The sequence below is a fragment of the Wyeomyia smithii genome, chromosome 2, assembly GCF_029784165.1.
Source record: "Wyeomyia smithii strain HCP4-BCI-WySm-NY-G18 chromosome 2, ASM2978416v1, whole genome shotgun sequence".
Lineage (NCBI taxonomy): Eukaryota > Metazoa > Arthropoda > Insecta > Diptera > Culicidae > Wyeomyia > Wyeomyia smithii.
The window spans coordinates 228,691,703-228,718,080 of NC_073695.1; the positions used below are offsets into that span (position 1 = coordinate 228,691,703).

The 26,378-nt window shown below is 39.1% G+C and overlaps 1 protein-coding gene across 1 annotated transcript in view; it reads right to left on the reverse strand.

Annotated features, from left to right (window-relative positions):
* Window positions 1–24,258: 24,258 nt before the first annotated feature.
* Window positions 24,259–26,378, reverse strand: part of LOC129725599 (magnetosome-associated protein MamJ-like) — a 141,183-nt gene continuing 139,063 nt past the window's right edge. Inside the window, exon 15 of the mRNA XM_055681611.1 lies at window positions 24,259–24,288. Within this exon, the coding sequence (XP_055537586.1) occupies window positions 24,274–24,288 (15 nt within the window). The 3' untranslated portion in view covers window positions 24,259–24,273. The remainder of the gene's footprint in view (window positions 24,289–26,378) is intronic.

Below are 26,378 nucleotides of genomic sequence, written 5' to 3' on the forward strand. Positions count from 1 at the left end.
CGGAGACGCATCGCGAACAATATTTTGCTCAGGAACAGAGTCCGGACATACTTTCCTGGCAAAATCAAATATCCACCTACTTGAAGACTCCTCGCTTTCGTTGACCGTTACGCGATTCCGCATTCTTCGGGCTGTGTTCCAAAGAGTGCTCATCGATGTCTCCCTCGACGTCTCGTTCACGAACCGACGCCAATATCCACGTTTCTTTGCTTTAGCCAAGCTTTTAAGCTTGGTATCAAGCTCCGAATACCGTAAATAGTCGCCAGGTATACCTCCCGTCTGGTAGGCCTTAAACGCGTCGGATCTTTGCGTGTAGACATCGGAGCACTCTTGGTCCCACCACGGAGTGGGAGGCCGTTCTTTGATCGTTACGCCGGGATATTTCTTCGTTTGGGCTTGCAACGCGGCGTCGAGAATCAAGCCCGCGAGGAGGTTGTATTCTTCAAGTGGTGAATGATGTTGAATCGACTCGACCGCTTTTGAAATCATTTCCTCGTATAACTTCCAATCGACATTTCGTGTGAGGTCATACGGAATGTCAATTGGTCGCATGCGAGTTGACCCGTTAGTAATTGAAATAAGAATAGGCAGATGGTCGCTACCGTGAGGATCGAGGATTACCTTCCATGTGCAATCCAACCGTAGCGACGTCGAACATAAGGATAGATCCAAAGCGCTTGGGCGCGCTGGAGGTTTCGGGATACGTGTCATTTCACCGTTGTTTAAAATAGTCATGTCGAAGTCATCGCAAAGGTTATAGATTAAAGAGGAGCGGTTATCATTGTATGGGGAACCCCAAGCCACGCCATGAGAGTTGAAGTCTCCCAAAATCAAACGTGGCGAGGGAAGAAGTTCTATTAAATCAAAGAGCAGCCGTTGCCCAACCTGTGCTCTGGGGGGAATATATATTGAGGCAATACAAAGCTCTTTACCTTGTATTGTCATTTGACATGCGACAACTTCGATGCCTGGAATCGAGGGGAGGTTAATACGATAGAAAGAATAGCACTTTTTAATCCCTAAAAGTACTCCTCCATATGGGGTGTCTCGATCAAGGCGAATAATATTAAAATCATGGAAGTTGAGATCAATATTTGAAGTAAGCCAAGTTTCACAAAGGGAAAATGCATCGCATTTGTTTTTATTTATCAAAACTTTAAACGAATCAATTTTTGGTAAAATACTTCTACAATTCCACTGTAAGACAGAGATAGAATCCTTCATATACGCAGTTGAATTAGGCATCGAAGGATACAATCGCTGCAAGGAGAGGCCATTGGGCAGTCAACTGCTTCAAAAATGATCTAACTGTTGGGAGGAATGCTGTAAGAAAAATTTTAATTGGATCGGGTACATTGAAAGTTTCAAAAATCCAGTCCACAATGTCAGAAAATTTCACTAATCCAGAGTTTGTTTCATCAACTGGGAGTGTAAAAGGAGCAACTGGGGTTTTAGATGTTCCTGGCAGTGCTGGGAACTCCTTCTGGGACTTTAAATTTGCCAGCCCAGGAGGAGTTTGCTTCGGTTTTTCCGCAGCACTGTTTGGTTTGTTTGTAACCTTCATTTCACTTTGAGAAATCTTAGGACCTTTTCTGGGAAGTTTAGGAGAGGAAACACTTTTCCTCTTTCTAGACTCCCCAGGATTGGCGTAAGATGCTCCCGCTGGTGAATCGTCAGAATCGGTTTCCTCAGAGGGCAACAGATCGAAGGGGTTCGAAGTAACGGGAGAAGTGGTAACGGTCTTCTTCAGCATGTCAGCGTAGGAACGCTTTGAACGCTCTTTGAGAGACCGTTTTATTTTATCCCTGCGCTGCATGTACACCGCACATGTCGAGAGCTCATGCAGATTTTCTCCGCAGTGAATACACTTTTCAGCGTTAACACTGCAAGAATCTTCCGCATGAGACTTCCCACACTTGCCACAACGTGCCTTACTGCAGCAGTAGGCGGCTGTATGGCCTAACTGTTTGCAATTCAGGCAGTTCATGACGCGGGGCACGTAGAGCCTCACAGGGAGACGAACCCGGTGGATCGAGACGTGGCTTGGTAGTGCAGACCCGGCGAACGTAACTCGAAACGAGTCTGACGGAGTGTATACTGTTTTGCCACCGATGATCGATGCTGACCGCAATTGCTTGCAGTCGAGCACCTTTACTTCGGGACACGTTTTGTTCTTAAAGCACCCTTTGGCACTTTGCAGTATACACTCGACGGACAGACTCGAATCGGTTATGACACCGTCGATCTCCACGTCTCGTGCGGGTATGTAGACGCGATACTCGCGTGTGAAGAGCTCAGAGCAAGCTATATCGTTGGCCTCTTTCAGGTTACCGACCACGACACGGAGCTTGTTAGGCCGGACTTTGGAAATTTCGGTCACGCCCTTGTACTCCTTCGTCAGGTCTTTAGAAATCTGCAAGAGGTTCAACTTTTTCGATTTCGGTCCTGCCTTTGGCCGAAAATAAACAGTATAGCTGCCCTGGGCTCCGTCTGGGTAAAGCCTGGGGCGAGGGGGGACTGAAGAATGAACAGGGGAGGGGGTAACAGAAGGGTCAGGGTCAGAGGGGTTCGGGGATGGTGGCGCGGGAGGCGAGGGATCTACATCCATCGCGCTATGTTTAGCGCACTAGCGCTGACAAGAACACGTACCTTTTTATTTCTCCCTTCCAGTAAGGTTGGTTGTCCGATCGTTCGAAGTAGCAGCCGTTACAGCCAGCAGCACCAATACAGCAGCACCAAACAGCCACCAGTAGCGAGCCAGGTGTGAGATCACTCCACACAGCGATACGACTCGCTGACACTGATGGCTTCTTCTTTTTCCTCGTTTGTGTCTCGTCCACTGCTGTAGCACAATCCAGCCAGCAGCCAAATCGGCTTACGCACCAGCTGGCAGTCACGATGCGAAACAGTTGCACAAAGGAACGACCTTGAACCCGGATTTATTTCACTCGACCAGGCAAACAATGCCAACACTTGTTCACACGTCTTTTGTTTTATACTCTATCGGACCGATCACCAAACACGTCCAGTACTGATGCGTGTTCGGCACAGAATGAAGTCTTAAGTATTGATGTCATATTCAAAAAAAAAAAAAAAAAAAAAAAAAAAATCTTGTGACAGCTGGAACATGTGTTCAGATAACTTGAATTTATCAAATTGTTAAATGTTACCTATAAACTAGTTTTTTGAATCAAGGTAATAGATGCTGTTAAATTTCAATACAGGTTGGAAAAAAAAATTTCTACAGCATCGCCTTTCTCTAGAACAGAAACTAAATAATCAGACAGCTTGTTTGATTTACTATCAATTCGATACGCAAAATTTTAATGCCAGTAAACAAAGTCTAGTCAACTTTGTGGCCACTTTTGTAATAAACTTAAAAATAAATTTATTTGCAACTGGTATAACTCTTGACATATTACTCGGATAGCCAGACGAAAAATCGAAAGGTTAAAAATGTTTTGAATAAGAAACAGCTGAAATGACTCTTGCAGAATGTAATATATCAGTTTCAAATGGCTCTAAACCTATTGAATAGAGCCACAATCTTAACAGAAAAATACCCAAATATGTTTTTAAGAAATAATAACTTGGTCAAAAATAAAAAAAAAACTAGTCACAGGCATAATGTGAAAATGAAAATATTCAAATCTATAATAAACAGAACACAATAAATGAAATATAGCAACGACAATTAGTCATAATCCATAATTAAAAATGGTAAGCTCAATTATATGGTGTATACATTTTTAAAAATATCAATGCTTTTAGAAAAAAAGCATAGGAGTTAACGCCTATATGCACAGACGTAGGCTTAATGAGCAATTCCACAACAAATGGGCAACCACTTCAATCGACCATTTCTAATTTGGTTGAAACTTCACATAGATGGTTCTATTGGTGAGAAGCTTTGTAAAAATGCAATGCGGAAAAAGTTTTGATGATTATATAAATTTCTAAAGTAAAACGGTTTGGTCGTAGAACGTTTGTAATTTTGTTCTTCCAGAAAAAATATACACCGTGAGACAAAATGAATTTAAAAAAAACACGAAAATATTATTTTGAAATAAATATATCAAAAAACTTTTTTTTATGAATTTGAATTTTTTTCTATGAAAACTACACATTACCAATAAAAATTAACTGAACTTGGAGAAATAAAAAAATAAAAAAAAAATTTCAAACTTTTTTACAGTGTATATTTTTTGGAAGGACAAAATTACTATCTACTACTTTGCCAAAGACACTATATCGATCAAACGAACCGTTTAGATGCTAAAAATATTTTTTATCATTACAAAGCACTCAGCGCAGCAAATAGTCCCAAAGTTTCCGCACGTCAACACAAAATCCGAAGCATCATGTTCAGGGAGGAAGCAGCAGAATAAAATGAAATTGAGAGAATGATATAACTTAAAGAAAAGGCTAGGCCACCTACAATATGGGTATGAAATATGCATCGCAAAGCGTAGTGGTAATATTCGTTTTTTCGGACATTGTTAATTCGGGAAAACATGTCTTTGCGTCTTGCAAGAGACTGAGAGAATGATATAACTAGGATAAAAGCGGGGTAGTATTATATTATATTATTCATTTTTCGACTATTCTTACTACTTATAGCTTCAAAGTTTTAACAAGCGAATGGCCATGAGCTAGAATCTTAGTAGAATCTTGAATTTTGTAAATCAAAATTGAGTGTTCATTTAGAAATTTTTGCATAGGAATTTTTTTTTCACCGTGTATCATTTTTTAAAAGTAACATTTGGTCCTTACAATTCTCTATTAAACAATTTTTCTGTACAATCAATCAATGCTTCAATGCTTTTTATGATTTAAAATAATAATTTACAAAATTATTTGACATGGAAACGCTCAATAAAATGTCCTTGCGTCTCGCGCGAAACTGAGAGAATGATATAAGGCGCCATCCACATTCCATATGAACAAATTTTTGACGATTTTAATCTTCTCGGCTCTTTGTGAACAACCGCTCATATAAACATCAAAACTTAAATATGGACTGTGGATATTTCTAAATTTTTCCACCCCCAAAGCTGTCCACGTGGAATGGGGTTGGCCCCAAACATAAAAAAGGTGGGCCACTAACAACATGGGTATGAAAAATAGTTCGCGAAGTGAGGTGATAATATCCATTTTTCGTACATTCCTAATACGGAATAGAATGTCTGTGTATCGCAAAATTGAGAGAATGATATAAATTAAAAAAAAGGCGGGGCCACCTACAACGCGGGTATAAAATATAGAAAATGATGACATCCTGAGAGCTACAGGAAATAAACAATATCGCACGCTTACCTTTGGGGCTAATAGCGGTCTCGATCAACTAGATTAGTTGAGAACAGGCTTCGTTTTGCTCATCTTCATCCTAAATATAGAATAGAAAGAGTTTTCATCCCTCTTAACAACTGCGAGCTTACATTCAATGTGCATTACACCATCTGCTGTAGAGAGAGAGCGCAGAGTAATAGGTTCTCTGACGAAAAAAACGCTCCTTATTTGACAGAGCAAAAATCCAGTGAAACTCTTGTGAATTGCTCATCCGCGCACGCAAAAAAATGCGTTACCGTTCTTACGCTCTGGGGTGCGGCTAAAACAGTATAAAATCGAACTTTCTGCAGCATACGCACCCATGGTGAGTTGTGAATCTTCCCATAATATGAAATTCGAAAACGGTTAGGATGTGGCTTTATTGTGAACCTAAATGTATTGATATTTGGCCAACTTCTCTTCTAGTAAAGGAGCTGCTAACGAAAACTACTCCCTCTTAAACTGGGATAGCAAATAAATGTTTATCCCTAACACGTGATGATAAAGAATGAAAAGGAACTCTGCGACTGAAATACTCTACGCCTAAATGTGGATAATTACTCACTCTGTGTGAGAGAAGTCTAGTTCTCCAAGGGGTTTGGCAGGTAGAAAAGGAAATTTGGGCAAAAATCAAGAGAACGGAAGAAGCCTGGTTGAGAATATACGTTATCGAGATTGTTTTTGGCACATTTTGCATGTGTAGGATAAGTACAACGATACACCGTGCCCCTGTGCTGAGTCGAGAAAATTTCCAGATCCTCGACTCGATCGGGAATCGAACCCGATATCACAACCGTGGGGAGAGCTAGCCGACCGACATCGCTAACCACAGAACCACGAGGCCAACATAGCTACAGGAAATGTTAGACCCAATTTTGAAATGTTTTTAAATCTTCAATCGAATGGCGTTATCATATTATGCCTAAATTATCTCCAGCATTAATGTTTTTGCTCTTTAAATTAAAATTGTGTTTTTCGCAAAGCATTCCCATTTTATTGAATCTTATATTATCAATGTGTTCAGCGGGCAATTTCCCATGGGGTACTGCTTTCCACAAAGTGTAATATGCGCCGTTGCGAAGATATTTTTTTAGGATAACGAGCAAACGTGATACGGCTTATTAGAACGCAGCCTAAACGAAAGCACTTATAACATTCAAAAGAATAACAACATTGATTGTAGCTCCTATGGTTTCTGAGTTGAAGGGGTTTTAACATATAAAAAATTATATTTTGTCAAGATTCGAAAAAAGGAATGGAATCGAAATTGGCTACCCATGTCTAAAACTTTTGTATTCATTCTAGATATAACAGTATTTTTGTACACTGCAAGATATATCGGAGACTGTTGCTCTTCGCCCCGTTTTACGGTAATATAATAATTTAGGTTAAGTTTTAGATTGAGATTAAGATTTAGCTTCAATAAACTATCTATGTAAAAGAATATAGAAATTTGTGTTTAATACAAAGCACCCACACGTGTGATTGGCTTACTGTTGATTTCAACCGGTTTTAAATCATAGAATAGAATCAAATACACGTTTGTTTGATAGCTACTCGAGAAAACCAGACACACTTGTGCGTGGTCTAAACAAGTTTTTTTATATTGTTTGCTGGTTTTACTCAATTCAAAAAAATTTACTTATGTACAATCAAACCTATTTTTGTGCGACTCTTATATGCTTTTTTTTATTTGTGCGACTGTTTTTGTGCGGTATATGGAAATCACATCCGACGAAATTTTCAGCAATTTAGTTTTTCTGCTCCTGGAAAGGAATTTAAGCGCATTACATAAGTATTGCGTCAGCCAATTACTATTCGAGCCAGTTTACGTAGGAAAAGTCACGTATTGCTAGCCTACGAAGAATAGCGTTTGGAGAGATTAGTATGATCAAAAAGTTACGTTTATCAATCAAATGTTCATAGGTATTTTCTTGGTATCTTCTTCAGAATCATCAAGTTTCGAGTTACACTAACGTCGCTTCTTACACGGGGGATACATGCCGCGTAAAAAAACAGCCTAAATTCCGGAATCCGCGAAAAAAAACCTGCGTTTATTCTTCAATCCGAGTGAAGAGAAACCGAAATCCGCGCAAAAAAAAAATACCACGTAAATTCCGGAATACGCGTAAAAAAGCCGCGTAAAAAGAAACCCGCGTAAAAAAAAACGCGTAAAAAGCGACCTTAGTGTATTTTCAAATGAGATTTTTTCATGTAGTTTGTTCGTTCACATCGTGTAGCATAATATTATTATTATAATATAGTATTTTGACATATACCACACACACCATACCATAGGGTGTTAGTTTCAATCGGTCTCGAATCAGGGAGTTAAACAATGTTGTGATCTGGTGAAATAAACCACACACACTTGTATTCTACCCCAACAGCATTCCTAATATCTGTTGGTCAGAACCGGTACCAATAAAAAAACTAATTACCTGAACAAAACCCGGAACTAACTTAATAGAGACGCTAGTGTTGAAATGTCACCGTTTGTGGCGAACACACAATAAAAATTCTGAATAAATATTAGTAAATAATTAATTCATCACAAAACATCCCCCCTATTAAAAAAAAGCCTAATAGAGACGGATATAAGTTATGTGCATGCTCGAGTCACTTATCAAGGGGAATCTTGATCCAACGTACCATCTCCTACTAACAAAAATTCCTTTTCTGTGACGTTTGTGGAGATGCAGTGGTTAAAACGGTTTTCAAACAGCAAAGGTCATGATAACATCCCTTTCCTCTTCCCTCCTGGTGGTAAGGACGTGGCCGGCTTCGTTATTGATCACTTAAAGTATTAAGGGGTTATATATCTTTTTGATCGAGATAAATGAGGGAAGTTTGAAGTCTATATCGAAGTTAGGCTCCTGAATTTGAAAATCTAGTAATTCAACCAGGGAAAACCAGGGAAAAGTGGTCAGGTTTTGAGCGCTTATATATCAGCCATTTCTTTTCAGAATTTCGGGGTTTTGACATCAACCGATCAGAAATTCTTTTACGGTTGAATTTATGTAACAAAAATAACCTTTTGTTCGAGATACACTATTGAAAAATTGATGAATCACATCGATTGTCTAAATCATACCGAGCAACCAATCACTACCTCTCTTCACAAGCACAGTCGACACTAACGGATACAACAGATCTGACTTTGTAAACAGTCTCGCAGCTTTCAACCAATAACGAGCTCGCTTTCGGTAGCTGCAACAGGTGTTTCAACACCGTTTTGAAATGCTTCTTTTATCATTACCACTGAACAGATTCTAAACACCAATGGCTTGATTGATAGGGGAAATATTGCGCAAGATTGTCAATTAATAATTTAAATATGTTTTCGATACTAAACTAGATAAAAGTTGTGTTAAAAGTCGTGCACATTCAACCAATCACAAGCTCGCTTGTCCTTTGCTCGCGGATGGATTTTTGCTTTTGGCTATATAATAGCCTGCGTCGTCTCATAGCAGTCATCAGTTAACAAGTAGAAGGCCACTAGAACGGTCCTGAATAATCAGCAGCGGTGGCTGATTCCAGTGGCGAAACTGAGCTGCAGCAGAACCAGAGCGGTGGTATCAGGCAGCAGCGGCGGAGGTAGTGGGCAGCTGCATTTCTTCATTTAGTTCGGTTCCCCTTCGATCTGAGTTGGACCCCACCAGCGGTAATCCAATTCAGATATCGTTGGGTGAAAACAGCCAGAAACTGCACGAGCCAGCACCGCCACTAGGAGAGCTACCGCCATTTAGTGTGTGTGCAGTGTGCACATATAGCGTATGTGCATCTGCATTGCTATGACATTTGCGATGATAGGGATGGCGCTGTTGCGTGTGTATGACCAGCTATAGCGTGTGTAAGACATTAGCATGTGTAGCATATTATGGCTATTGCGTGTATATCTTCAGCGTGTGTACGGATAGTTATAGCGTGTGTGTGGATAGCTGCTGCGTGTGTAATGATTAGTTATAGCGTATGTATGGATAGTAATAGCACATGGTTGGATAGCTTATGCGTGTGTATAGATAGTTGTATCGGATGTATGGATAGGAATAGCGTGTGTATGGATAGCTTTAGCATGTGTGTATAAAAAACTATAGCTACAGCGTGTGTATGAATAGTTTAACCGTGTGTATAAATAGTTATAGCATGTGTGTGGATAACTATAGCGGGTGTTCATCGAAGATTATTATTGTCATTTTAACTTCTTCAGCCAGTCTTTATTGATCGAGGAAAAATTACTGCCTATGAATGAACACTTATTTACTAAAAATTTCATTTAGATCAAAACAGGTTCTTTTTAGTATCATAAGTTATTGATAAAAAGAGTTGCAAGTTTTCTTAATGAGCATTCATTAAATTTTCGTTTTTGTTTCTCGGTGCGCGGTTTTGATTTTGTTTCTCGCACACAGAAAAAGAAGCTTGTCGCTATTGTGAAAAATAACAAAACAATTAGAAATGCTCTAAATCACAATTGAAGAAGTTAAGATATTTTCCTGTCACTCACCAAAACCTTGATAACAACTACCGAAAAACGTGTAATTGAGCTCTTGCTATATTAAGTTATTGAAATAAACGTATTTTTTTTTAAATACATGAAGTTATATGCTGGGCTGGAGCTACCCTAGCATGAGTTCTATCGATTTAATGTCAAACAATTTTTAAATTTAAAATTTTCGTTTGAATCGTTCTGGGCTCCAATTTCAGATAGTTTCGTTAAGTTTGCTTTTTGCTTAGATAGGAAAATTTTACAAATTCGCTCAATTAAATGATTGTCTTAATAGTGCGCTACGAACAAAGGTTTGATTCGAATATGTATGAAATGACAGCGATTAAATAAAAGATATCCATTCTTTTAGTATATATTATTATTTATAACGTTTCAACGTCTCAGCGTTCAGAAATGCACTGTTAGATAAAATTGCAGCAAATACTAGCGTTGCAATTTTCTCTATTATTTGTTTCAATGGAATATAAGAATACCGTAGTCCAACGTCATGCGGTCGTGTCTTGAATGCCACCCTCCTACTTTTTTTTACGTGCGTAGCACCATTTTCATTGCATCAAAGTGGTATCTTTCTGAAAGTACAGTTTATCAACAACAACAAAATACGTTTGATTTTGAGATATACCTATTATTACTGGAGTAATGGCCGTTTCCCCGAAACGCTTTTCTTTCGCAGAGGCTTGCGGTGATCCTGATAGAGACTCAGCGGGTCAACTGAATTGGAAAAACTCATATTATTTCATTAGTTTAGAAGTGTGCCGTGTCCTTGAACGATCGCTTTTATGAGCATTTTGTTTTCAGTGCAAACGGGAACGTTTTTTCCAAAAAATGCAGGTTTTGTGCGCTAAAAATTGCATTAAAAAATTTTTCGCGGCATAATGTAACTGTATGTTTCAAAAAGCGATCGTTCAAGGACCGGCGAATTTAATAACGAAAATTCTAAAAAAAGATGAAGGAAATCGGTTCAGTAGTTTTCCAGCAATCAGCATCACGGCAAAGTCATTTTTCGAAAAACACTATTCCGAGATAATCGTGTTTAAAGTTTCAAGTTTAGTTTATGCGGCCGTAGCGAGGCGTGTTGCAAATCGCTCTAACTTTCTCCCTATTGTTCAGATCTTTATGAAACTTTGTGAAAATGTTCTCAAGATGTTGTAGTTCAAGATAATGTAATAAAAAAGTAGGAGGTTGTATCCAAGACACGACCGTATAACCGACGTAGAACTACGCACAGTATTAAGGGAGGACTCTACTCTGAAAAGTTGAAAAATAATGAATTTTCGTGATAATTGGAAATTTGGATGTTTAGAGAAAGGTGAAGTGTTCGGGCATTTCGGCTATTGATTATACCTTAATATTTGAAGATGTATTTTGTGTACCGTGGGTGCAAATATAGTGAGGCAGCTATTGGCAGTGTGAGGCGCTATTGGCAGTGTTTTTCAACTGGTGGTACGTTTTTCTCAGCATCTATCAAACCGATTTGGCTAAAATTTTACAAGCAGCTGTAAAAAAAATTCAGCCAAATCTGCGCAGTAAATGCTAAGAAAAACGTACCACCAGTTGAAAAACATGGTTTCGGGAGAAACGATGCGTAATACTCACTATATTTGTATCCAGCACATGCACATTATATCTCCGAATATACCTTAATCGATAGGCAAAATACTCAAACACATCACTTTTCATTGAATAAACTCTGGAAGTCTACTGTACGAGAATAATACAATACTTTGCACGTTTTGTGCCGTGCTGGAGTACAAAATATATGGTTGTGTGATCTGGAACTCACATGGTTAAGAAAATTTCACATCTATCGACCCATTTCAACTGAGCAATATCCCCGTACTTTTTCACATGCTAAGTGAGCGCTTTACCTTGAACTAAAACAGCCAGAAGGTTAGAAAAGGTTTTATAACTGCTGTATTAAATGTTGCTAGCTTAACATGAATGAGAATAATAACAGCGAATAAAAATAATAAACATGCAGTGACGCTTTAAGTTCGATTTTTTTTTTTGCCATTGCAGTGCTATAGGTTTCTATAATAATCATATAAAACAATACGATGTCAATGAACGAACTGAAAGCAATTGCTGTTGAAATCTGGCGCTCGAAATCTTTCGAAAACACGATTAATCTTCGATCATTTGTATTTTTTTTTGCCTTAAGAAAGGCACAGTTTGCTGCTCAAAATCAATGAAGGCACTCTGACAACACGCTTTGTGAAAGCTGTTTCCATATTTAGTAAATTAGACGGCCGCGACCGAATTTGATTGCAAGGATCCAGCACAGATTACTTGCTTGTGTTTTAAAAAAAATTATTAATCTTCAATTACTAGTTTAAAAGGCATAAAATTTTTGCTATTCAAAATCGGATATGCTGAGGGCAACTTTTGTGCTGCCCCAACAATGCACATAGGAGTAAATCAAGTAAAAACCTGGGGTGACATTGCGCATTTCGCTTCGAGTAACTCGAATCGAGAGAAATCAAAGTCGTTTCGAGGTGGAGTTGGTATTGCGTATTATTTTCGACACCCCAATTTTATTGCAGTTTATTTCGAGCAAACATTGACTCGAAAATAAATGTCAGATTTGTCTAGGAGCTGGACAACTTTATTTTCATAAAAAATATTTCGGTAATATTATACGATATCGGTTGATAAATCTTGATATTTATCGTTTATCCGACACATTGATATCACACCGGCGCCTAATAATTCAACGATAAATACTTTATAATATTTAATATTGGAAATATTCCGCCATATATCAATAGTGTCTTGCCCCTAGAGATTGGTATTTTTCACGTTTATAATAAGATTTGTCCTTAAAACAACATATCAATCTTTGAATGTTTTACTACGATTCTTCTAGTGATGAAAATGGTTTTAGGAATATACAAAGACGTAAACAATAATACATGAGTATTAGGCTTACATTAAATGAAACAAAGTTAGTTATTTTCTGATGCAAAAGATTTTTTTTCATGGTTTCGTCAACATTTCAAGATAAGGCGGGGAGCACTCAAACCTATTTGAAGTACAATATTTCATTTTCCTCCAAACTGCACTAGTACAATTCCTTTTCCGTTAAAGTTAGCTCCTACTTTAAATCTAATCGCTAGTGGATCCTACCAAATTAATGTATTTCCGCTCCACAGATGTTTAGTGAAATTATTTATGTTTTAGTCAACAAACTTAGGTACAAACGAACGCCTTCAACTTATCGACCATTTTTTATCACTTTCGAGCTAAAAAATGCTCGATCAAACCATTACGTAATGCCATTTTTGCTCGAAGATCAACTGCAATAATACGCCATCTACTCGTTTCGAGCTCGAATCGAAATCGCCAATGTCAAATGTGGTCGAAACGAACAAAAATCACTCGAAACGAAATGCGCAATGCCACCCCTGATCAAAAGTCAAAAAAGCAAAAGTTTATTAATCACGTTCTGCATAGTCTTATTTTGAAGTGTGGTACCTACTGAATCTTTTGACAGCTTATGGGCATCCAAAAGTATTGTTAACCTTTGTTACAGCCGGCTGAAATCGATAGAATTTTAGCTTTCTGTTGTTGCATTCGATGCTCCCGTACCGTTCACTTTTTTTTCAAAACAATCAAGTGCAACGTAGTGATTTATCATCAAACCAACTATGGGGATTGTCAAAGAACTAACCTTCAATTTGTAAACTTCAAAGGCTTATAGGTAGTCTCGATATTGCCAGGGAACATTTTAATAATCACAAAAATGCTGTAAATGAGATTTTTTATATGTCATATTATATGAGGTAAGTTAAGTATCAATGAGTTTCAATGTAAACAGTCAATTGCAAATAAAAGCCAGTATGTTTATGGTCAAACTGGTGGTATCAGATCATCCGAACCAATCCGAACTCATGAGTTAAATCATTGTAAAAATCATCGAAAAATTTCAACTTTTCAGCTTCCGGCAGTGTTTTTGACTTAGTCACAAGAACATACCTCTGTTATGTAATGAATGAGTGTTCTGAGACATTCTAAACAAGTTGCTGTTGAATTCGGATCCTTCGATTCGAGTTCTAGGCCAAAATCCAAGAAAAACGGTCAAACTTTTTCGTCCGAAGCAATGCAAATGTTGCGAGTGAAATGTTCGTACACGGACAATGATGATAATACTAGTGACTCTTCAGATTCTTCTGAAGGCTCAGATTGATTAATAATCAAAATAGTGTTAACCCCGAACCTCACTGATCTGAAATACAGTTATGTTTCATTCATAAAGGTTCAGTAGAGAACAAACTACCTTTCAATCTGAACTACATCACCAGAAAAGTAACAAATCACTCAAAGGTGGGTTATTCCATGAAGTTTTTAGTCCCAACTATTTATTATACTATATTTTCGATCCATGATACGTTTCCAGTCAAAAAAACCTTCAAAATAATTTTGATCAGGTTTGGTGTTCTAAGTGCTCCACTGTGCAATGGGGGAATAACGGCACTCTGACGACACATGCTGAGAACCGCGCTGCTACTGAAACCTGTGACTAACCACCGGGCAAGTAATTTGTTAAATCGTAAATCAGCTACAAAGCAACCCGCTGCTGCTGCTGTAATCCGCTCCTGCTATTGTCAACGTTATGGACGGTCCGTCCAGTTTAACTTCCGACAAAAAAATGTAACTGATTTTACCAGGGAAACTCTTTTATAGTTTGCTACGAAATAGGCCACGCCTCATTTCTAAATTTTTCCATTGTCTCATGTTCTTCAGACGAACAATTCCCAATTCGCATTTAAGTTTTGTATCCAGCGAAAAAACACCGATGGTGCTCTCACACGCGCAACGATATTAACCCGCATCGTATTGCGGCTTGTAACATCAAGCGATTTCGTTTGCTCGCTGTTGCGTGTTGCATCATGTTGCAACTGAGCAGCTGGGAGACGACGAAATTCTGTTCATGCTGATTGATTGAATCGACTTCATATCAGTTCTGCATAGTCGAATTAACTGCCTTTGAAAATGCGTTCTAACAGTGCAGTTTGTTGCTCAAAATCGGTTATGCTGATCGTAGCCTCTGTGTTACCCCAATAGTGGGGTATTAACTGAATAAAGTAAACATTAGACAACTACACCAGTATTTGGTTGCTAGGATCCCGCAAAGAATGTTTGCTTGTGTTGATGCCAGAAAATTATTAACCTTCAATTATTTGTTCATTTGCCTTGAAAAGGGCATTTTACTGATCAAGATCGGATATTGACACTGAAAACACGAACTGTAAAAGCTGTTTCACAATCAGTAAATTAGACGGCCGCGACAGATTTGATTTGCTTGGATCCAGCATAGAACGCTTGCTGGCGTTGTTAAAAATTATTAACTTTCAATGATTTGTTAATTTGCCTTGAAAAAGGCATTTTGCTGTTCAAAATTAGATTTGCTGATGGCAATCTTTATGCTGCCCCAACAGCGGGGGAATAATGGCAGTCTGGCGACACACGCTGAGAAGAACCGCGCTGCTCCTGAGACATGGTGACCAATCCGCTGTTACTGCTAAGTGTTGATATCGTCAGTTGAATTCAAAACTGGCACAACTCAAAATTTTGCAGTTTTGAGTTATTGATGGCAAACGATACCAAATACTATGAAGTTTCATCTCACAAAGACCCGTTTCAAAATTCACAATATTTCCTGAAATATACGTAGATGAGCCTTTATTGCACAATTCTAAAATATCCCTAAAATAACAGAAAAATGAGGTTACAATTCTTATAACTTGCTTTTTACATGCACATGATAGACCCAAATAAGTTCAATAAATATGGGAAATCTTAAAGTTGGAATTTTTCACGAAAATGAAAAAAGAAATTTTTGACGCAAATTTTCAAACGCGTTTTTCTCGAAACTATGAATTTTGAGTTGTGCCAGTATTGAATTCAACTGACGATATCTGTTGCTGCCAACGTTGTGGATGGTCCAGCCAGCTCTCCTTTCGGCTAATGAATGTAGTTGATTTTACCAGAAACTCTCTTTTATAGCGGAAAGTTGCTACGAAATAGGCCACGCCTTTCTGTTCAGTTTGCCCATTCTGTAATTTTCTTTAGACGAATTATTCCACAATTCGTATTTGATTTTTGTATCCAGCGAATAAACACCTATGGTGCTCTCATACACGCAACGATTTTAAACCGTATCGTATTGCGGCTTGTAATCAAGCAAGCGATTTCGTTTGCTCCCTGTTGCGTGTTGCATCATGTTGCAACTGAGCAGCTGGGAGACGACGAAATTCTGTTCATGCAGATTGATTGAATCGATTTCAATTTATTCCTGTAAAGTCGTATTAATCACCTTTGTTGAGGCGTTCCAACAGACAGGGCAGTTTGTTGCTCAAAATCGGTTATGCTGATCGCAGCCTTTGTGCTGCCCCAACAGTAAATAAATAAGCAATTTTTTTTTGATCGGAACAGAATGAGATTGCTAGGATCCAGCACAGAATGATTGTGTTATTGCCACAAATTGTTCAACCTTTAATTACTTGATTATTTGCCTTGAGAAAGGCTTTTTGCTGTTCAAAATCTGTAAAAGCTGTTTTCGCATTCAGTAAATAAGACGGCCGCGACAGATTGTGTTTTCTTTGATTCAGCACGGAATGTGCTGTTGCCAAGATAAAGCAAAACTTTATTGCGGGCAGAAGGCCGACGCCTTTACCTGGCAAATCGAGACGTTTGTTGCTACCTCGCTGCTGCTGTGTACTGTGCTACTGCTACTTCCGCAGTTCGCTACCCTGCAGCTAACTAGTTATACTATTCTGTCGACCTTTTTAGGGAAAGGCAGCGAGCGACCAATCAGAGGACGTAATTTTCGTTTCAACAAGGCTTGACAATAATCAATAGTACAATAGTTCGCATGATCAATCAACAGTTTTCTACATTTGGGTGGATGCGTGTATAATTTTCCAATCAATTGCTGCAAAAATGAAGGAAATCGGTTGAAAACAAACCGATTTATAAGCATTTAAAAAGGGACAATTTTCGTCCCCTTTTCGTCTATAGTTTTCCTATTTACATCCCTATGAGGTAGGCTAAAGAAAAACGTAGTTCTACGTCAAAAAATTTCGATTTTTTGAAAACTAAAAAGGTATATAACCCCTTAAGTCACTGAAACTCGTACATTGAGAATTGTCGGTCATTTGCAGCCCCATTCAGTTGGTTCATTGTGTAAATTTACTGATACGGATCACTCATGGAATAACAACCAGTGATATGTTCAGCCAGTCAAGCTAAGCCAGCTATTCTTAAATTGAGATTGAGCTTAAATAATCCCAAATTGGGTTTTTTTTTCTAAGTGACTATCATCAAATTGCATTTTAAACTATACATATTAAAAATATTGCTTAAAATATTTGAAGGTATCCTCAAATGAATTCAAACGAGTTCCAAAAAAAAAAAATGAATAAAATTGACAAGAACATAGTTTAAGTCCGATATCTTGAAGGTACTCTGATTCGTTTAAACTTTGTTCAATTCTCTTGATTCTTCATTAATCCGCTCTCCATGAGACGAGTGCTGCTTAAATTCAATATTATAAGGTGCAACATCGAACAAATTGCTGAATGAATTTTTCTTTCCAAATGTAAAATTCCCCTTTGTGACATTTTGCATACTTATAATTTTATTCAAGGTTATTGCGTGACCTAGTGATGATCATAATTTGAAAATCATTTGAATGATGTCAATGTCTAACGGAGTGAAGTATATAATCAAGCTTTTAGTCTTGCTAGCAACTGATATTTTTTTATAATTTGTCTAATTATCAACTGAATTCATGGTTGCGAAATATTGTCGCTAGGCGAATGGTTCTCAACAAACTTCTGGAACTCTTGAATTCGAAGTTCTTGTTGAATATTTTAATGATACAGGAAATTAAGGAATATTTACAAATATTTTTTTAATCTCAAATAAATCCAAGATTGTAAACATTCAGCCGTCACAGTTTATTCAAACGGTCTCGAGGTACGCAGCTGGTCTAACATGTCAGTCGTCGTAGGTTCGGGAAAAACTGCTAGTGTCAGTTCTAAACTTCGAAGTCAACTTTTTAATTCTATTAGCTATTTTGACAAGTGTTTGTGGCTATTCTGCTTGTCTACTAGCTGCTTATTCTTGGAGTAATAACTTACGCTAAAGCATGGTTTTTGTCTCTTGTTTGGAAAAAGAAAGAAAGACTACTTATAATCTTAACTAGACTCAAAAGCTCGCTATAGTTCAGCCAGAAATCTCAATTTTGGTCATATTAAATCTATTAATAGCATGTATTCATAAATTCATTCATAACAATTAAATTTCATTCAGAAATGTAAATTCAAATATGAGTGGCCCATGAAAGCAAAAAATAATACATTTATCGATACGGTCGAAATATGTATTCTGTGTTAGATATCTTAATTAGTTTTAAAATCTGCACGTATTGCATAAACGAAAGCGAGTACAAAAGAACTGCCAGCCTCTACCATGCGGTAATTACCGAATCCTTCAGATCTGAGCTACCAATTTGATGCAGCTTGCATGACCATTCGAAATAGCACCCACGCTGCCACGGAATTATCATTGAAAAAAAAAACAACAATAATGAAAGGATTAAATATCCTTTAACGAACATAAGGTAGAGCTTGAAAAAAAAAACAATCCCTTACGATCGATACCTGTTCCCTTTTCCAATTCGAATGAGCTCGGAAAGCATTCTTGCACAATTGTTTCGACGATTCGGTAGAGGAAAAAATCAGGAAAACAAAACGCGATCGCAGGTTGATTTTACTTTCCTTCTGGCTCAGGTTACCTTTCTTGAGCGAAACGTTCCTAAAAGGATTAATGTGAAATGTAATTATTACCTTTCGTGTTTTTTTCTTCTATACCCTTTCGGAGCTGATTCAAAGAAGAAAACGTTTTCAGTGAAAGGTTGTTCAGTACAGTGCGTGTGTGTGTGGTTAACCGATTTATGGAACCCGTAATTACCAGGGGTTTCAAGTCGATGCCCTGCGTTGCGTTTGTGGCGGAAATCCAATAAATCAACTGTAACATGTGATATCTATTGTGTTGTCGTGTTTTCTTTTCGTTTTTCGATGTAACTTTCGTTGTTGTAGTCAGTCACAGCAAGGAGCTTGCAGCATTCATCACCCTATAATGAAGAAGTATAACTTCACCTCCTTTTGCGGATGTGGTGGCGGCGCGGGAAATTTGAATATCAAAAGAAAGATGAGTACATTAAGCGAGGAGGAGCTACCCACGCGTTGGCGTGCCTAAGTGCTTACAGTCCGCTTAAGTACCCTTCGCTCGCTGACACTACTGCATCAAGCCGGTCCTTGACAAATTACGAGTAGCGCGAGCGGGCAACGACTTTGAAACACAAGATAGCAGTACATAATTAGATGATGCACTCGCACACCCCATCACGGGTGCGGACTGCCTATGTGGATCGTGGATCGGCACCGCACGTGACAACCTTTTGTCAGTTTCAATCCTGGCGCTTCACTGCACTGCATTCACCTTGTGAGTACTTCCATTTGTCTTCATCCGAGGCGGCGCTGCCGCTCAGTAAGCGTTTATACCTACGCGGGGGGGTAAAGTATGATTTGACAGTTGAACAAAGCTGTACGCTTTTTGGTTGTTCCAATCCGACAGAAGGTGGACAGCAACAGTAGCAGCAGCAACATGGTGGAAAAGGTAATTCACTTCTATGAACGACCACGAAACCGGCGAGCAAATCTGTACCTAGCTAGCTAGCATCAACGACCGCTAATGGACTCCTAATGGGTGCTCATAAAATCACCGCCAAGTCAGCAGCAGCGGCAGCAGTTTGTCACGGTGACATTTGGTTGGTGAGGGTTAGCGAAATATTTTTTGGCAACTTTCGGATTAGCTACCGTAAAGCTGGTGATGTTGCGCTAAAACAAAAGCGTTTTCAAATGATGCAAATTCACCAAGCCGTTGGTTGCACCACGTTTCAATGAATGAATGTTTCAATATGAGTTTGCATATCTGACAAAGTTGGCACGATATTAGTCGGACTAATATTCAAAAATACAAGATCATAAAAATTGATTTTAATTCGATTTGACCTTTCGAATTTATTTTTATTTATTTTAGTTCGATAAGTTATTTAGTTTAACAATGTCATAACACTCACAAAGTTTCACATGTGAGATATCTCAAATGTTCCGTTAGCATTATGTGTTAAAAAATAAAAAAACACCCGAATTTTTTTTTTCAAAATTAAAGCTGATACTTTTTAGAAAAGAGACGTTTTTTTCGTCCTTATCTGCTTCCTCAAACAAACGCCATTGTGAGCCTAGCGGATAAACCGCTAGCCTGCTGTCAAGAATGGCAAGGATGCACCCAGGCAATATGCAGCCTCCGCACCGTACAAGGATATACAGTAATCAATCAACCGCAAATCAAACGGATCTTCTTTCTGTTCTGTTGCCTATTTTTTTTTTGTTCGCAGTAACATTTATGAATGAGTGAAACCAACAAATCGGTTAAATAAATATGATCCAAAAGAGAACGATCGGCTGAAGTGAAGACGCATAAAAAAGTGAACAGTCTATGCTCGGCCCCGAATAGGATACAGTTAACAAAAAGAAAGTAATCCTTCAGTATCCTTTTCTTTTGGATCGGGCTCAGGCGAGGATGTATTTTTCTCCGCTGCTTGCTTGAAAGAAGTAAATAATTACGGTTCCTTTTTGAGTTTCAAATGAAACAAAAAAAAATATTTCCGCCTGAACTTCTAATCCAAAATGATAACTGTTTCTCTTTTTTCGGTTTTTTTCATATTCTCCCCTAGTCTAAATCCAGTTAAAAATATCATAAAAAATTAAAAATCACCACCCCCTACGAAAGCGCTTCGTACTCTCGCAATGGTAATGACGGTGTTATTCTTATCTATCGATAGATTTTCAACAAAATACGTACTCTGGCGTTCCTGGCTGTTCTCGGGAAACTCGGTCCTAATTTAGATCGAACGAAATAAAGCACGCAAAAGAGTTAAGCTCGGGTTGTTGTGCGTCGTACGAGTGAAAATCTACATATTGATTGCATTCCGGGGCAAGCCCGGTATCAGACATCAATTCCGTGCTTGGGTTTGGCACTTATGTAACTATTCGGAAGAGAGAGAAAGAGTGAAATTCAGTCTATCGTCGAATAAACAACGCAGTTGCACAAAAATAAAGCGAGGGGTTTTGCAATGGTTCGAGAGTCGTCAGTTTTCCCGAAAACTTCTGAAACGTGTAGGTATTGAATCTACATCAAGCCATTCGTTAGCAATGCAAATTCGTCAGTTAAACGATGTAAAAAAGCTTTATTATCTTTAAACTCAAAAAATCATTATTGTACTATTTTTTATTCCCGCAAAAGCCAAGCAAAATCAGAACGCAAGTCTTATGAAAGCCAAAAATTTTTAAATGCATCCGAACTTTTTGTAATATTTTACATTTCTAAACTTTTTAAACATTTAAACATCTCTATTGAAAAGATATTTGGTAAATACACTATTCAATGCTCGCAATTGGCAAATATGTGAATTAAGCGTGTGCGAGTTAGAGAACTTTAATCAAATTTTGTTATGCAAAAACAAACCTGTGAATTAGTTTAAGAAATCTATTTGAATAAGCAAAATAAATCACAAGGGACACTACGGGTATTCGCATCCGTAAATGCGGAACATCGGCATAAAAATTGACATCCGCATCTACATCTGCATCCCTAATCGTATACACAGTAAAAAAAATTTACACTACTTAAAATGCACATAAATGGAGCATTGGAAACCATGTAATATTCCGTGTGGCAATCTATTCACTAGGGTCGTTATATGGAAAAAACGAGACTTGATAGCAGAAAGCCAGAACCAAGTTTTTTTGCTATATTTGGGGCCCCAAACAATCCTAAATTTATCGGAAGTCGATTGGTTTTGTCTCCGCTTGGCGCATTGCATTTCAAGTTCATATGGAGCTTTGTATGGAAAAACCAACTTTTTTGCATTTTACATTCTAAAGAGCTCAAAATAGCCCAAACCATAGGTTTCATGACTTCAAATAATAGGTTTTTCGATGCCTAACAACTTAGCCGAAGACACCAAACAGTTAGGGTGTCCCAAAAAAAAACTAGAGCTGTTCAAAGTTGATTATGTCGGAATTTATGCTGTAAATCATTTTTTCTGCCAACACTGCCAGTGTACTGGCGTCAATCAGATTTCCATCAGAAGTAACCTTTGAAACACGTTGTAGATTCTACCTACGTCTAGAATATTGACCTAAATTTGTCTGCTTGATTCAGCTGAGTGTATAAACTCGTTACGACAGGTTACTTCTGATGGGAATCCTACTGACGCCGGTACATTGGTAATGTTGGCAGAAAACAAGATTTTCTGCATTTAAATCGACATACTCAACTTTGAACAGCTATAGTTTTTTTTAGGGACATCCTAGCTCTTCAGTGTTTTCTGCCAAGTTGTTAGGCATCTAAAATACTATATTTTAACATAATGTAGTGCATTTTTAGAGCATTATTGAGCTCTCTAGAAAGGCAAATGCAAAAAAGTGGGTTTTCCCATATAAATTATCATACAAATTTGAAATGCAATGCGCCAAGCGGAGACAAAACCAATCGACTTCCGGTAAGTTTAGGGTTGTGTGGGGCCCCAAAAGGAACCAAAAAAACTTGGTTCTGGAAAATCGATCACTTTTCCCCACCCTAATATTCACATGCAAAGTAAATGAATATATTGTGAATTTGCATGCATATTTATATTCGAAGCTTTAAGTTTATATCAATTAACGTACAAATTTACATGGCTTAAAACGATTCTGTATTGTGCATTATTAACTGTGTGAAATTGTATATGTTTTTCACGTTATGTGCGTTATGTGCGTCGTTATGTGCTTTCATTTGTATTAGTTGTAAATTTCATTTTTGGTACTGTGTATGCAAATTCCCATCTGCAGGTGTCTGAAAAATTACATCCATAACATCTCTGATTTGTATTACAGCATTTATTCATCTCTCAATCAGTCGATGTCAGAGTATCAGCTAGGTGTATTATATCATTCTGGGCATTACGTATTCTCTGAAGTGGTCTTCTTAAAACGCTTTTATGGCAACATTGCATTAAAATGTTTGATATTGAATAAAAGTTGATTTTGTCCGGGTTGAATTACTGAAAAATACTAAATACCAGCCGTGCAATGACAAAGAACGTTGTCTGGAGCGTGAAAAGGAAAAATAGCTCACCTCGAGTCCTACAGTTAGACTATAGCATTCTTAAGGAGAAATTTGGATGAATAAATAATTGCTTGTATGGAGTAATTTTGGCTATCTGAATAAGAAAAAATTAGTGACAACTAAAAACCTGAAATTTTTTCGAGGTTCTCTTATTCAACAACGACGAACACCCTAGGAAAGAATTGAGAGGGTGTAAATGTAAGCTTTCCCTAGCCGCAAGGTTACAGAGTCATTCTGTGCCGAACACGCATCAGTACTGGACGTGTTTGGTGATCGGTCCGATAGAGTATAAAACAAAAGACGTGTGAACAAGTGTTGGCATTGTTTGCCTGGTCGAGTGAAATAAATCCGGGTTCAAGGTCGTGCCTTTGTGCAACTGTTTCGCATCGTGACTGCCAGCTGGTGCGTAAGCCGATTTGGCTGCTGGCTGGATTGTGCTACAGCAGTGGACGAGACACAAACGAGGAAAAAGAAGAAGCCATCAGTGTCAGCGAGTTGTATCGCTGTGTGGAGTGATCTCACACCTGGCTCGCTGCTGGTGGCTGTTTGGTGCTGCTGTACTGGTGCTGCTGGCTGTAACGGCTGCTACTTCGAACGATCGGACAACCAACCTTACTGGAAGGGAGAAATAAAAAGGTACGTGTTCTTGTCAGCGCTAGTGCGCTAGACTTAGCGCGATGGATGTAGATCCCTCGCCTCCCGCGCCACCATCCCCGAACCCCTCTGACCCTGAACCTTCTGTTACCCCCTCCCCTGTTCATTCTTCAGTCCCCCCTCGCCCCAGGCTTTACCCAGACGGAGCCCAGGGCAGCTATACTGTTTATTTTCGGCCAAAGGCAGGACCGAAATCGAAAAAGTTGAACCTCTTGCAGATTTCTAAAGACCTGACGAAGGAGTACAAGGGCGTGATCGAAATTTCCAAGGTCCGGCCTAACAAGCTCCGTGTCGTGGTCGGTAACCTGAAAGAGGCCAACGATATAGCTTGCTCTGAGCTCTTCACACGCGAGTATCGCGTTTACATACCCGCACGATACGTGGAGATCGACGGTGTCATAACCGATTCGAGTCTGTCCGTCGAGTGTATACTGCAAAGTGCCAAAGGGTGCTTTAAGAACAAAACGTGTCCCGAAGTAAAGGTGCTCGACTGCAAGCAATTGCGGTCAGCATCGATCATCGGTGGCAAAACAGTATACACTCCGTCAGACTCGTTTCGAGTTACGTTCGCCGGGTCTGCACTACCAAGCCACGTCTCGATCCACCGGGTTCGTCTCCCTGTGAGGCTCTACGTGCCCCGCGTCATGAACTGCCTGAATTGCAAGCAGTTAGGCCATACAGCCGCCTACTGCTGCAATAAGGCACGTTGTGGCAAGTGTGGGGAGTCTCATGCGGAAGATTCTTGCAGTGTTAACGCTGAAAAGTGTATTCACTGCGGAGAAAATCTGCATGAGCTCTCGACATGTGCGGTGTACATGCAGCGCAGGGATAAAATAAAACGGTCTCTCAAAGAGCGTTCAAAGCGTTCCTACGCTGACATGCTGAAGAAGGCCGTTACCACTTCTCCCGTTACTTCGAACCCCTTCGATCTGTTGTCCTCTGATGAAACCGATTCTGACGATTCACCAGCGGGAGCATCTTACGCCAATCCTGGGGAGTCTAGAAAGAGGAAAAATATTTCCTCTCCTAAACTTCCCAGAAAAGGTCCTAAGATTTCTCAAAGTGAAATGAAAGTTACAAACAAACCAAACAGTGCTGCGGAAAAACCGAAGCAAACTCCTCCTGGGCTGGCAAATTTAAAGTCCCAGAAGGAGTTCCCAGCACTGCCAGGAACATCTAAAACCCCAGTTGCTCCTTTTACACTCCCAGTTGATGAAACAAACTCTGGATTAGTGAAATTTTCTGACATTGTGGACTGGATTTTTGAAACTTTCAATGTACCCGATCCAATTAAAATTTTTCTTACAGCATTCCTCCCAACAGTTAGATCATTTTTGAAGCAGTTGACTGCCCAATGGCCTCTCCTTGCAGCGATTGTATCCTTCGATGCCTAATTCAACTGCGTATATGAAGGATTCTATCTCTGTCTTACAGTGGAATTGTAGAAGTATTTTACCAAAAATTGATTCGTTTAAAGTTTTGATAAATAAAAACAAATGCGATGCATTTTCCCTTTGTGAAACTTGGCTTACTTCAAATATTGATCTCAACTTCCATGATTTTAATATTATTCGCCTTGATCGAGACACCCCATATGGAGGAGTACTTTTAGGGATTAAAAAGTGCTATTCTTTCTATCGTATTAACCTCCCCTCGATTCCAGGCATCGAAGTTGTCGCATGTCAAATGACAATACAAGGTAAAGAGCTTTGTATTGCCTCAATATATATTCCCCCCAGAGCACAGGTTGGGCAACGGCTGCTCTTTGATTTAATAGAACTTCTTCCCTCGCCACGTTTGATTTTGGGAGACTTCAACTCTCATGGCGTGGCTTGGGGTTCCCCATACAATGATAACCGCTCCTCTTTAATCTATAACCTTTGCGATGACTTCGACATGACTATTTTAAACAACGGTGAAATGACACGTATCCCGAAACCTCCAGCGCGCCCAAGCGCTTTGGATCTATCCTTATGTTCGACGTCGCTACGGTTGGATTGCACATGGAAGGTAATCCTCGATCCTCACGGTAGCGACCATCTGCCTATTCTTATTTCAATTACTAACGGGTCAACTCGCATGCGACCAATTGACATTCCGTATGACCTCACACGAAATGTCGATTGGAAGTTATACGAGGAAATGATTTCAAAAGCGGTCGAGTCGATTCAACATCATTCACCACTTGAAGAATACAACCTCCTCGCGGGCTTGATTCTCGACGCCGCGTTGCAAGCCCAAACGAAGAAATATCCCGGCGTAACGATCAAAGAACGGCCTCCCACTCCGTGGTGGGACCAAGAGTGCTCCGATGTCTACACGCAAAGATCCGACGCGTTTAAGGCCTACCAGACGGGAGGTATACCTGGCGACTATTTACGGTATTCGGAGCTTGATACCAAGCTTAAAAGCTTGGCTAAAGCAAAGAAACGTGGATATTGGCGTCGGTTCGTGAACGAGACGTCGAGGGAGACATCGATGAGCACTCTTTGGAACACAGCCCGAAGAATGCGGAATCGCGTAACGGTCAACGAAAGCGAGGAGTCTTCAAGTAGGTGGATATTTGATTTTGCCAGGAAAGTATGTCCGGACTCTGTTCCTGAGCAAAATATTGTTCGCGATGCGTCTCCGGGCCACGACGCGATAGAAT